Source organism: Salmo salar, chromosome ssa15 (assembly GCF_905237065.1).
Source record: "Salmo salar chromosome ssa15, Ssal_v3.1, whole genome shotgun sequence".
NCBI lineage: Eukaryota > Metazoa > Chordata > Actinopteri > Salmoniformes > Salmonidae > Salmo > Salmo salar.
Genome location: NC_059456.1, coordinates 13903726 through 13917733, shown reverse-complemented (window position 1 = coordinate 13917733; position 14008 = coordinate 13903726). Strand labels below are relative to the sequence as shown.

Sequence of the window (14008 nt, the reverse complement as noted above, 5' to 3'; positions counted from 1 at the left end):
ATCCACTGTGTGTGTGTGTGTGTGTTTTATCCAGTGTGTGTGTCCTACCTCAGTAGCGTACAGTATATCCATGATCTTGGAGAGTGTTGGGCTGGCGTTGGTCTCATTCTCCTGACAGATCAGCTCGATGTCTCTCAGCTTACTGAAGTAGAAATCTCTCTCTTTCTCCAGACCATCAACCGTCAGCTTCAGATCTAACATCTACACACACACACACACACACACACACACACACACACACACACACACACACACACACACACACACACACACGAAGAGGTAGAGAGAGAGAAGGGGGAGGCAGAGGTAAGAGCACCTCCTCCCAGCTGCCCACTGCACTGAGGCTAGGAAACACTGTTACCACCGATAAATCCACTATAATTGAGAATTTCAATAAGGTTTTTCTACGGCTGGCCATGCTTTCCACCTGGCTACCCCCTACCCCAATCAACAGCCCTGCACTCCCCACAGCAACTCGCACAAGCCTGGTTCACCAACTACTTCTCTGATAGAGTTCAGTGTGTCAAATCAGAGGGCCTGTTGTCCGGACCTATGGGGTTCAATCCTCGGGCCGACTCCATTACTGTCCTGGTTAGTGATTACTGTCTTATTTCACTGTAGAGCCTCTTGCCCTGCTCAATATGCCTTAACCAACCATGTTTTTCCACCTCCTACATATGCGATGACATCACCTGGTTTAAACGTATCTCTCTCTTCATTACTCAATGTCTAGGTTTACCTCCAATGTACTCACATCCTACCTTACCTTTGTCTGTACACTATGCCTTGAATCTATGTTATCGTGCCCAGAAACCTGCTCCCTTTACTCTCTGTTCCGAATGTGCTAGACGGCCAGTTCATATAGCCTTTAGCCGTACCCTTATCCTACCCCTCCTCTGATCCTCTGGTGATGTAGAGGTTAATCCAGGACCTGCAGTGCCTAGCTCCACTCCCACTCCCCAGGTGCTCTCATTTGTTGACTTCTGTAACCGTAAAAACCTTGGCTAGGGGGCAGTATTTGCACGGCCGGATAAAAAAACGTACCCGATTTAATCTCGTTACTACTCCTGCCCAGTAATATGCATACAATTAGTAGATTTGGATAGAAAACACTCTAAAGTTTCTAAAACTGTTTGAATGGTGTCTGTGAGTATAACAGAACTCATATGGCAGGCAAAAACCTGATTAGATTCCATGCAGGAAGTGGAAATCTGATTTGTGGAATCACCTTCAACACTTTGCCTATGAAACACACCGTGAGTTAGGATTCATTTAGCACTTCCTAAGGCTTCCACTAGATGTCAACAGTCTTTACAAAGTGGTTTGAGTCTTCTCCGGTAAAAACTGACTGAACGAGAGGCCTGGAAAGTTTGTCATAGGGGGAGGACCATTACTACTATGACGCGGGTGCCCGTGGGTACCCTTTCGTTCAGTAAGACAATGCAATCGTCCGCCTTGAATATTATTGAAGCTCTGATTGAAAAAGGCCCTAAAGATTTATGTTATACAACGTTTGACATGTTTGAACGAACGTAAATATATATTTTTTGCACATTCGTGACGACAAGTCCCGCGCGCCTCGTACATTATGAGTAGCCTTCGGAACGCGATAACAAGAAGGAGCTATTGGGACATAAATTATTAACTTTTTCGAACAAAACTACATTTGTTGTGGACCTGGGATTCCTGGAAGTGCTTTCTGATGAAGATAATCAAAGGTAAGGGAATATTTACAATAGTATATTTGATTTTAGATGGTTCCAAGATGGCGCTAACCTGTATCGCCTAGTCTATTTTTTCTGAGCATAGCACCTCGTTTATTGCAAAGTGTGATTTCCCAGTAAAGTTATTTTTAAATCTGGCAATGCGGTTGCATTCACGAGATGTTAATCTATAATTCTTTGAATGACAATATTACATTTTAACCATGTTTTCGAATAGTAATTTTGTAAACTGTAGCGCTGATTCACCGGAAGCATTTGAGGGAAAATATTTTCTGAATGTCACACGCCGATGTAAAATGCTGTTTTTATATATAAATATGAACTTTATCGAACAAAAAATGCATGTATTGTTTAACATGATGTCCTAGGAGTGTCATCTGATGAAGATTGTCAAAGGTTAGTGCTGCATTTAGCTGTGTTTTGGGTATTTGTGATGCATGCTAGTTGCTTTGAAAATGGCAGTGTGATTATTTTTGGCAGGGTACTCTCCTAACATAATCTAATGTTTTGCTTTTGCTGTAAAGCCTTTTTGAAATCGGACAACGTGGTTCGATTCAGGAGAGGTGTATCTATAAAATGGTGTAAAATAGTCATATGTTTGAGAAATTGAAGTTATAGCATTTATGAGGTATTTGTATTTCGCGCGACGCGATTCCAATGGCTGTTGACGAGGGTGGGACGCAAACGTCCCACGTTCCCAGACAGGTTAACATTAGAAGCCTACTCCCTAAGTTTGTTTTACACACTGCTTTAGCACACTCTGCCAACCTGGATGTCTTCGCTGTGTCTGAATCCTGGCTTAGGAAGGCCACCAAAAACTCAGAAATTTCCATCCCTAACTATAACATTTTCCGCCAAGATAGAACTGCCAAAGGGGGCGGTGTTGCAATCTACTGCAGAGATAGCCTGCAGAATTCTGTCTTACTATCCAGGTCTGTACCCAAACAATTCGAGCTTCTACTTCTAAAAATTCACCTATCCAGAAACAAGTCTCTCACTGTTGCCGCTTGCTGTAGACCTCCCTCTGCCCCCAGCTGTGCCCTCGATACCATATGTGAATTGATTGCCCCCCCATCTATCTTCAGAGCTCGTGCTACTAGGTGACCTAAACTGGGACATGCTTAACACCCCGGCCATCCTACAATCTAAGCTTGATGCCCTCAATCTCACACTAAAAGGTACAACCCCAAATCCGTAAACACTGGCACCCTCAAAGATGTCATCCTAACTAACTCACACCTCTGCTGTAGTCAATCAAGATCTCAGCGATCACTGCCTCATTGACTGCATCCGTAATGGGTCTGCGACCAAACGATCACCCCTCGTCACTGTCAAACGCTCCCTAAAACACTTCTGCGAGCAGGCCTTTCTAATCGACCTGGCCGGGGTATCCTGGAATGACAGTGACCTCATCCCATCACAAGAGGATGCCTGGCTATTCTTTAAAAGTGCCTTCCTCACCATCTTAAATAAGCATGCCCCATTCAAAAAATGTAGAACTAGGAATAGATATAGTCCTTGGTTCACTCCAGACCTGTCTGCCCTTGACCAGCACAAAAACATCCTGTGGCATTCTGCATTAGCATCGAACAGCCCCCGTGATATGCAACTTTTCAGGGAAGTTAGGAACAAATATACACAGGCAGTTAAGAAAGCTAAGGCTAGCTTTTTCAAGCAGAAATTTCCATCCTGTAGCACAAACTTCCAAAAGTTCTGGGACACTGTAAAGTCCATGGAGAATAAGAGCACCTCCTCCCAGCTGCCCACTGCACTGAGGATAGGAAACTCTGTCACCACCGATAAATCCACTATAATTGAGAATTTCAATAAGCATTTCTCTACGGCTGGCCATGCTTTCCACCTGGCTACCCCTACCCCGGTCAACTGCCCGGCACCCTCCACAGCATCCCGCCAAAGCCCCCACCATTTCTCCTTCACCCAAATCTAGATAGCTGATGTTCTGAAAGAGCTGCAAAATCTGGACCCCTACAAATCAGCCGGGCTAGACAATCTGGACCCTCTCTTTCTAAAATTATCTGCAGAAATTGTCGCAACCCATATTACTAGCTTGTTCAACCTCTCTTCGTATCGTCTGAGATTCCCAAAGATTGGAAAGCTGCCGCGGTCATCCCCCTCTTCAAAGGGGGTGACACTCTAGACCCAAACTGCTACAGACCAATATCTATCCTACCCTGTCTTTCTAAGGTCTTCGAAAGCCAAATTAACAAAAAGATTACCGACCATTTCGAATCCCACCGTACCTTCTCCGCTATGCAATCTGGTTTCAGAGCTGGTCATGAGTGCACCTCAGCCACTCTCAAGGTCCTAAACGACATCATAACCGCCATCGATGAGAGACATTACTGTGCAGCCGTATTCATCAACCTGGCCAAGGCTTTCGACTCTGTCAATCACCACATTCTTATTGGCAGGCTCGACCGCCTTGGTTACTCAAATGATTGCCTCGCCAGGTTTACCAACTACTTCTCTGATAGAGATCAGTATGTCAAATCGGAGGGCCTGTTGTCTGGACCTCTGGCAGTCTCTATGGGGGTGCCACAGGGTTCAATTCTCGGGCTGACTCTCTTCTCTGTATACATCAATGATGTTGCTCTTGCTGCTGGTGATTCTCTGATCCACCTCTACGCAGACGACACCATTCTGTATACTTCTGGCCCCTCTTTGGACACTGTGTTAACTACCCTCCAGACGAGCTTCAATGCCATACAACTCTCCTTCCGTGGCCTCCAACTGCTCTTAAAACGCAAGTAAAACTAAATGCATGCTATTCAATCGATCGCTGCCCGAACCCGCCCGCCCGCCCAGCATCACTACTCTGCACGGTTCTAACTTAGAATATGTAGACAACTACAAATACCTAAAGGTTTGGCTAGACTGTAAACTCTCCTTCCCGACTCACATCAAACATCTCCAATCCAAAGTTACATCTACAATTGGCTTCCTATTTCGCAACAAAGCATCCTTCACTCATGCTGCCAAACATACCCTCGTAAAACTGACCATCCTACCGATCCTCGACTTCGGCGATGTCATTTACAAAATAGTCTCCAATACCACGCGCTCCAGCAGGTATATCTCTCTGGTCGCGCCCAAAGCCAATTCCTCCTTTGGCCGTCTCTCCTTCCAGTTCTCTGCTGCCAGTGACTGGAACAAACTACAAAAATCTCTAAAACTGGAAAACACTTATCTCCCTCACTAGCTTTAAGCACCAGCTGTCAGAGCAGCTCACAGATTACTGCACCTGTACATAGCCCATCTATAATTTAGCCCAAACAACTACCTCTTCCCCTACTGTATTTATTTATTTATTTTGCACCTTTGCGCCCCATTATTTCTATTTCTACTTTGCACTTTCTTCCACTGCAAATCTTCAAATCCAGCTTTACTTGCTATATTGTATTTACTTTGCCACCATGGCCTTTTTTTGCCTTTACCTCCTTTATCTCACCTCATTTGCTCACATTGTATATAGACTTATTTTTCTACTGTATTATTGACTGTATGTTTTGTTTATTCCATGTGTAACTCTATGTTGTTATATGTGTCGAACTGCTTTGCTTTATCTTGGCCAGGTCACAGTTGTAAATGAGAACTTGTTCTCAACTTGCCTACCTGGTTAAATAAAGGTGAAATAAATAAAAAAATAGAGTGTGTGTGAGAGTGAGAGTGTGTGTGAGAGAGAGTGAGAGTGTGTGTGTGAGAGAGTGTAAGAGAGTGTGTGTGTGTGAGAGAGTGTGTGTGAGAGTGTGTGTGAGAGAGAGTGAGTGTGTGTGTGTGTAAGAGAGAGTGTGAGAGTGTGTGTGTGTGAGAGCGTGTGTGAGAGTGTGTGTGTGTGTGTGTGTGTGTGAGTGTATATGACTGAGTGTGTGTGTGTGTGTGTGTGTGTGTGTGTGTGTGTGTGTGTGTGTGTGTGTGTGTGTGTGTGTGTGTGTGTGTGTGTGTGTGTGTGTGTGTGTGTGTGTGTGTGTGTGAGAGAGAGAGTGAGTGTGAGAGAGAGTGAGTGTATATATGTGTGTGTTTGTGTGTGTGTGTGTGTGTGTGTGTGTGTGTGTGTGTGTGTGTGTGTGTGTGTGTGTGTGTGTGTGTGTGTGTATACCTGCTGGTTCAGTTCTAGTATCTCAGCGTCTGACGGTCTGGTTGCTCTAGTGGGCGTCGCCCTGCGGATGGGGGCAGAGTTTATCTGCCTGGAGGGGGCTGTCTTGGTCACCGTGGGAGATGTCCTCTGGGGGCCTGGAAACACAGCCAATCAGAACCAAGCTTCTCAGCGCCACCCAATCAACAGCTAGCAACATCACTGCCAGGACATTCATCAGCCAACCAGATTCATCGACCCTGATTTCAATTGGGGGCCATGTCGGGAGTCTGTTAGAGGCCGTCTGTTGCAATTCTGTTACACTGTTACCTCATTAGGTTAGGGGAGACTGGGGCCACTGTTACCTCATTAGGTTAGGGGAGACTGGGGCCACTGTTACCTCATTAGGTTAGGGGAGACTGGGGTCTCTGTTACCTCATTAGGTTAGGGGAGACTGGGGTCACTGTTACCTCATTAGGTTAGGGGAGACTGGGGTCACTGTTACCTCATTAGGTTAGGGGAGACTGGGGTTACTGTTAACTCATTAGGTTAGGGGAGACTGGGGTCACTGTTACCTCATTAGTATAGGAGAGACTGGGGTCACACTGTTACCTCATTAGGTTAGGGGAGACTGGGGTCACTGTTACCTCATTAGGTTAGGGGAGACTGTGGCCACACTGTTACCTCATTAGGTTAGGGGAGACTGTGGCCACACTGTTACCTCATTAGGTTAGGGGAGACTGGGGTCACACTGTTACCTCATTAGGTTAGGGGAGACTGGGGTCACACTGTTACCTCATTAGGTTAGGGGAGACTGGGGTCACACTGTTACCTCATTAGGTTAGGGGAGACTGGGGTCACACTGTTACCTCATTAGGTTAGGGGAGACTGGGGTCACTGTTACCTCATTAGGTTAGGGGAGACTGGGGCCACTGTTACCTCATTAGGTTAGGGGAGACTGGGGTCACTGTTACCTCATTAGGTTAGGGGAGACTGGGGTCACTGTTACCTCATTAGGTTAGGGGAGACTGGGGTCACTTACCTCATTAGGTTAGGGGAGACTGGGGTCACTGTTACCTCATTAGGTTAGGGGAGACTGGGGTCACTGTTAACTCATTAGGTTAGGGGAGACTGGGGTCACTGTTACCTCATTAGTTTAGGAGAGACTGGGGTCACACTGTTACCTCATTAGGTTAGGGGAGACTGGGGTCACTTACCTCATTAGGTTAGGGGAGACTGGGGCCACACTGTTACCTCATTAGGTTAGGGGAGACTGGGGCCACTGTTACCTCATTAGGTTAGGGGAGACTGGGGTCACTGTTAACTCATTAGGTTAGGGGAGACTGGGGTCACACTGTTACCTCATTAGGTTAGGGTAGACTGGGGTCACACTGTTACCTCATTAGGTTAGGGGAGACTGGGGCCACTGTTACCTCATTAGGTTAGGGGAGACTGGGGTCACTGTTACCTCATTAGGTTAGGGGAGACTGGGGTCACTGTTAACTCATTCGGTTAGGGGAGACTGGGGCCACTGTTACCTCATTAGGTTAGGGGAGACTGGGGTCACTGTTACCTCATTAGGTTAGGGGAGACTGGGGTCACTGTTAACTCATTAGGTTAGGGGAGACTGGGGCCACTGTTACCTCATTAGGTTAGGGGAGACTGGGGTCACTGTTACCTCATTAGGTTAGGGGAGACTGGGGCTGTTATACTGTTAACTCCAAAGTATTTAGGTCTATAGGTTATCTGATAAGGTGTATATCTCAACGGATGTGGCAGGGCTTGCAAACTATTACAGACTACAAAGGGAGCTTCCCAGTGACACGAGCCAACCAGACGAGATAAATAATTTCTATGCTCGCTTCAAGGCAAGTAACTCTGAAGCATGCATGAGAGCATCAGATGTTCCGGATGACTGTGTGATCATGCTAACCGGAGCCGATGTGAGTAAGACCCTTAAACAGGTGAACATTCACAAGGCCGCAGGGCCAGACGGATTACCAGGACGTGTACTCTGAGCATGCGCTGACTAACTGGCAAGTGTCTTCACTGACATTTTCAACTTCTCCCTCTCCGAGTCTGTAATACCAACATGTTTTAAGCAGAGCACCATAGTCCCTGAGCCCAAGAACACTAAGGTAACCTGCCTAAATGACTTCCAACCCGTAGCACTCACGTCTGTAGCCATGAAGTGCTTTGAAAGGCTGGTCATGGTTCACATCAACACCATTATTCCAGGAACCCTAGAAACACTCCAATTTGCATACCACCCAAACAGATCCACAGATGATGCAATCTCTATTGCACTCCACACTGCCCTTTCCCGCCTGGACAAAAGGAACACCTATGTGAGAATGCTATTAAGTGCCTACAGCTCAGCGTTCAACACCATAGTGCCCTCAAAGCTCATCACTAAGCTAAGGATCCTGGAACTAAACACCTCCCTCTGCAACTGGATCCTGGACTTCCTTACTGGCCACCCCAGGTGGTAAGGGTAGGTAACAACACATCCGCCACGCTGATCCTCAACACAGGGGCGACTCAGGGGTGTGTGCTCAGTCCCCTCCTGTACTCCCTGTTCTCTCATGACTGCACGTCCAGACACGACTCCAACACCATCATTAAGTTTGCTGATGACACAACAGTGGTAGGCCTGATCACCGACAATGAGACAGCCTGTAGGGAGGAGGTCAGAGACCTGGCCATGTGGTGCCAGAATGACAACCTCTCCCTCAACGTGATCAAGACAAAGGAAATTATTGTGGACTACAGGAAAAGGAGGACCGAGCACGCCCCCATTCTCATCGACGGGGCTGCAGTGGAGCAGGTTGAGAGCTTCAAGTTCCTTGGTGTCCACATCACCAACAAACTAACATGGTCCAAGTACACCAAGACAGTCGTGAAGAGGGCATGACAAAACCTATTCCCCCTCAGGAGACTGACAAGATTTGTCATGGGTGCTCAGATCCTCAAAAGGTTATACAGCTGCACCATTGAGAGCATCCTGACCGGTTGCATCACTGCCTGATATGGCAAATACTCGGCCTCCGACCGCAAGGTATTACAGAGGGTAGTGCGTACGACCCAGTACATTACAGGGGCCAAGCTTCCTGCCATCCAGGACCTCTATACCAGGCAGTGTCAGAGGAAGGCCCTAAACATTGTCAAAGACTCAGGACCACCCTAGTCATAGACTGTTCTCTCTGCTACCCCATGACAAGCGGTACCAGAGCGCCAAGTCTAGGTCTAAGAGGCTTCAAAACAGCTTCTACCCCCAAGCCATAAGACTCCTGAACATCTAATCAAATGGCTACCCAGACTTTTACACTGCTGCTTCTCTCTGTTTATTATCTATGCGTAGTCACTTTAATAACTCTACCTACTTGTACATATTACCTCGACTAACCGGTGCCCCCACACATTGACTCTGTACCGGTACCCCCTGTATATAGCCTCCATATTGACTCTGTACCGGTACCCCCTGTATATAGTCTCGCTATTGTTATTTTACTGCTGCTCTTTAATTACTTGTTACTTTTATTTCTTCTTGTTATTATTTGGGGGTATTGTTGGTTAAGCGCTTGTAAGTAACATTTCACTGTATTAGGTGCATGTGACTAATAACATTTGATTTGATCTATGGACAAAGTTCTCCCAATGCAATATTTTCCAGAATAGTACCTAAAACAACATATTCACCAATAAGGATTCACCTGGGCGTGGTCTGGCACATACAGTAAATGTATATAAATCAGTTATGGATATTTGTATTGTAACAAAACTTGGTACACATTAGAGGTCGACCGATTCTGATTTTTCAACGCCGATGCCGATTATTGGAGGGCCAAAAAAGCCGATACCGATTAATCGGCCCATTTTTTTCTTATTTATTTGTAATAATGACAATTACAACAATACTGAATGAACACTTATTTTAACTTAATATAATACATCAATAAAATCAATTTAGCCTCAAATAAATAATGAAACATGTTCAATTTGGTTTAAATAATGCAAAAACAAAGTGTTGGAGAAGAAAGTAAAAGTGCATTATGTGCCATGTAAGAAAGCTAACGTTTAAGTTCCTTGCTCAGAACATGAGAACATATGAAAGCTGGTGGTTCCTTTTAACATGAGTCTTCAATATTCCCAGGTAAGAAGTTTTAGGTTGTAGTTATTATAGGAATTATAGGACTATTTCTCTCTATACGATATCTATTTCATATACCTTTGACTATTGGATGTTCTTATAGGCACTTTAGTATTGCCAGTGTAACAGTATAGCTTCCGTCCCTCTCCTCGCTCCTACCTGGGCTCAAACCAGGAACACATCGACAAGAGCCACCCTCGAAGCAGCATTACCCATGTAGAGCAAGGGAAACAACTACTCCAAGTCTCAGAGCGAGTGACGTTTGAAACGCTATCAGCGTGCACCCGCTAACTAGCTAGCCATTTCACATCGGTTACACCAGCCTAATCTTGGGAGTTGACAGGCTTGAAGTCATAAACAGCGCAATGCATTGCGAAGAGCTGCTGGCAAAACGCAGTAAAGTGCTGTTTTGAATGAATGCTTACGAGCCTGCTGTTTCCTACCATCGCTCAGTCAGACTGCTCTATCAAATCATAAACTTAATTATAACATAATAACACACAGAAACACGAGCCTTAGGTCATTAATATGGTCGAATCCTGAAACTATCACGTTTATTCTTTCAGTGTAATACGGAACCGTTCCGTATTTTATCTAACGGGTGGCATCCATAAGTCTAAATATTCCTGTTACATTGCACAACCTTCAATGTTGTCATTATTACGTAAAATTCTGGCAAATTAGTTCGCAACGAGCCAGGCGGCCCAAACTGTTGCATATACCCTGACTCTGCGTGCAATGAATGGAAGAGAAGTGACACAATTTCACCTGGTTAATATTGCCTGCTAACCTGGATTTCTTTTAGCTAAATATGCAGGTTTAAAAATATATACTTATGTGTATTGATTTTAAGAAAGACATTGATGTTTATGGTTAGGTACAGTCGTGCAACGATTGTGCTTTTTTCGCAAATGCGCTTTTGTTAAATAGTCCCCTGTTTTGTGAAGTCGGCTGTCTTTGTTAGGAAGAAATAGTCTTCACACAGTTCGCAACGAGCCAGCCGGCCCAAACTGCTGCATATACCCTGACTCTGTTGCAAGAGAAGTGACACATTTTCCCTAGTTAAAATAAATTCATGTTAGCAGGCAATATTAACTAAATATGTAGGTTTAAAAATATATACTTGTGTATTGATTTTAAGAAAGACATTGATGTTTATGGTTAGGTACAAGTTGGAGCAACCTTTTTCGTGAATGCGCACCGCATCGATTATATGCAACGCAGGACAGGCTAGATAAACTAGTAATATCATCAACCATGTGTAGTTAACTAGTGATTATGATTGATTGATTGTTGTTTATAAGATAAGTTTAATGCTAGCTAGCAACTTACCTTGGCTTCTTACTGCATTCGCGTAACAGGCAGGCTCCTCGTGGAGTGCAATGTAAAGCAGGTGGTTAGAGCGTTGGACTAATTAACCGTAAGGTTGCAAGATTGAATCCCCAAGCTGACAAGGTAAAAATCTGTCGTTCTGCCCCTGAACAAGGCAGTTAACCCACCATTCCTAGGCCGTCATTGAAAATAAGAATGTGTTCTTAACTGACTTTCCTAGTTAAAAAATATTTAAAAATAAATAAATAATATATATATTTTTTTTTATATTTATATATATATATATATATAAAAATAAATATGTTTTAATATATATATTCAAATAGATATATATAAAAAAAAAAACATCGGCAAATTACCGATTGTTATGAAAACTGGAAATCGGCCCTAATTAATCGGCCATTCCGATTATTTGGTCGACCTCTAGTACACATGTTCCAAACACTGTCAAAAGTCAACATCTGAAAGCACATTCGGTGGCACTATAATGGGTACATGTTTACATCTCTTGTTATGTTTGACTCAGTGATGAAATTTGGCACACATGCTCAGGGATATGAGTCTGGCTAATCTGTAAAGTAAGGTTCAGTTTGACCGCAGGGGGTGCTGTTGGACAGGAAAAATCGTTCATGCAAGCTCATTGGCTTATTGCCGACATATTGTTTGAGCAAAAGTCTTCGAAAATATTTGAAGATGTGCATCCATATACGAAATTGGTGCCGATCGGTCCAGCAGTTCTGGAGAAGCGGTTTAAAATGTTATGGATAGGGGGCAGTATTTTCACGGCTGGATAAAAAACGTACCCGATTTAATCTGATTATTACTCCTGCCCAGAAACTAGAATATGCATATAATTATTAGCTTTGGATAGAAAACACTCCAAAGTTTCTAAAACTGTTTGAATGGTGTCTGTGAGTATAACAGAACTCATTTGGCAGGCCAAAACCTGAGAAGATTCCAAACAGGAAGCGCCCTCTCTGACCATTTTTTGGCCTTCTTGATCATCTCTAACCAAAACAGGGGATCTCTGCTGTAACGTGACACTTCCTACGGCTCCCATAGGCTCTCAGAAGGCGGCAAAAAGCTGAATGGTGGCTTTGCAGGCCCTGGCTGAAAAACATTAGCGCATTTTGATAGTGGTCGATCAGAGAACAGAGACTGGAGGCGCGTGCACGAGGCGCCCCGATGTTTTTATTCTTTCGTCTTTGAACAAAAACAACGACTCCCGGTCGGAATATTATCACTTTTTTACGAGAAAAATAGCATAAAAATTGATTTTAAACAGCTTTTGACATGCTTCGAAGTACGGTAATGGAATATTTCGAAATTCTTTGTCACGAAACGCGTCAGGCGCGTAACCCTTCGTCACCCTTGGATAGTGTCTTGAACGCACAAACAAAACGCCGCTATTTGGATATAACTATGGATTATTTTGAACCAAACCAACATTTGTTATTGAAGTAGAAGTCCTGGGAGTGCATTCTGACGAAGAACAGCAAAGGTAATACAATTTTTCTTATAGTAAATCTGACTTTGGTGAGGGTCAAACTTGGTGGGTGTCAAAATAGCTAGCCTGTGATGCCGGGCTATCTACTCAGAATATTACAAAATGTGCTTTCACCGAAAAGCTATTTTAAAATCGGACACCTCGATTGCATAAAGGAGTTCTGTATCTATAATTCTTAAAATAATTGTTATGTTTTTTGTGAACGTTTATCGTGAGTAATTTAGTAAATTCACCAGAAGTGTTCGGTGGGAATGCTAGTTCTGAACGTCACATGCTAATGTAAAAAGCTGGTTTTTGATATAAATATGAACTTGATTGAACAAAACATGCATGTATTGTATAACATAATGTCCTAGGCGTGTCATCTGAAGAAGATCATCAAAGGTTAGTGCTGCATTTAGCTGTGGTTTGGGTTTATGTGACATTATATGCTAGCTTGAAAAATGGGTGTCTGATTATTTCTGGCTGGGTACTCTGCTGACATAATCTAATGTTTTGCTTTCGCTGTAAAGCTTTTTTGAAATCGGACAGTGTGGTTAGATAAAGGAGAGTCTTGTCTTTAAAATGGTGTAAAATAGTCATATGTTTGAAAAATTGACGTTTTTGGATTTTTGAGGAATTTGTAATTCGCGCCACGCCCATCATTGGATATTGGAGCAGGTGTTCCGCTAGCGGAACGTCTAGATGTAAGAGGTTAAAATGGTCAACATCATTAAAAATAGTTCACAATATGCATATTGCATGATCTGTTTAATTATGAGTTCTGATATTTGGCAAGGAGTACATAAGTAGCTCATTCTAGGGCGATGTGTCCAATTTGTCCTGATGGTGGCAAAGTGGCCCCACATCTTGAACCCCGGCATTGCTGCTTGCAGCTATATTTATTTAATTACATTTCGCAGTAGCTTGGTGGTAGTTTAACTCAATTCAGAGTTCCTCTGTCCAGTGTCTGTGTTCTTTTGCCCATCTTAATCTTTTATTTTTATTGGCCAGTCTAAGATATGGCTTTTTCTTTGCAACTCTGCCTAGAAGGCCAGCATCCCGGAGTCGCCTCTTCACTGTTGACGTTGAGACTGGTGTTTTGCAGGTACTATTTAATGAAGCAGCCAGTTAAAGGACTTGTGAGGCGTCTGTTTCTCAAACTAGACACTCTAAAGTACTTGTCCTCTTGCTCAGTTGTGCACCGGGCCTCCCACTCCTCT

The 14008-nt window shown here is 43.9% G+C and overlaps 1 protein-coding gene across 3 annotated transcripts in view; it reads right to left on the bottom strand.

Annotated features, from left to right (window-relative positions):
- The window catches only part of LOC106591799 (microtubule-associated protein RP/EB family member 3), a 105524-nt gene that overhangs the window by 51970 nt on the left and 39546 nt on the right, over window positions 1–14008 (bottom strand). For all 3 annotated transcript variants that reach the window (XM_045695480.1, XM_045695482.1, XM_045695481.1), the window contains exons 5-6: window positions 5842–5975; window positions 49–201 (exon numbers count right to left, since the gene is read on the bottom strand). In XM_045695480.1, the coding sequence (XP_045551436.1) occupies window positions 49–201; window positions 5842–5975 (287 nt within the window). The remainder of the gene's footprint in view (window positions 1–48; window positions 202–5841; window positions 5976–14008) is intronic.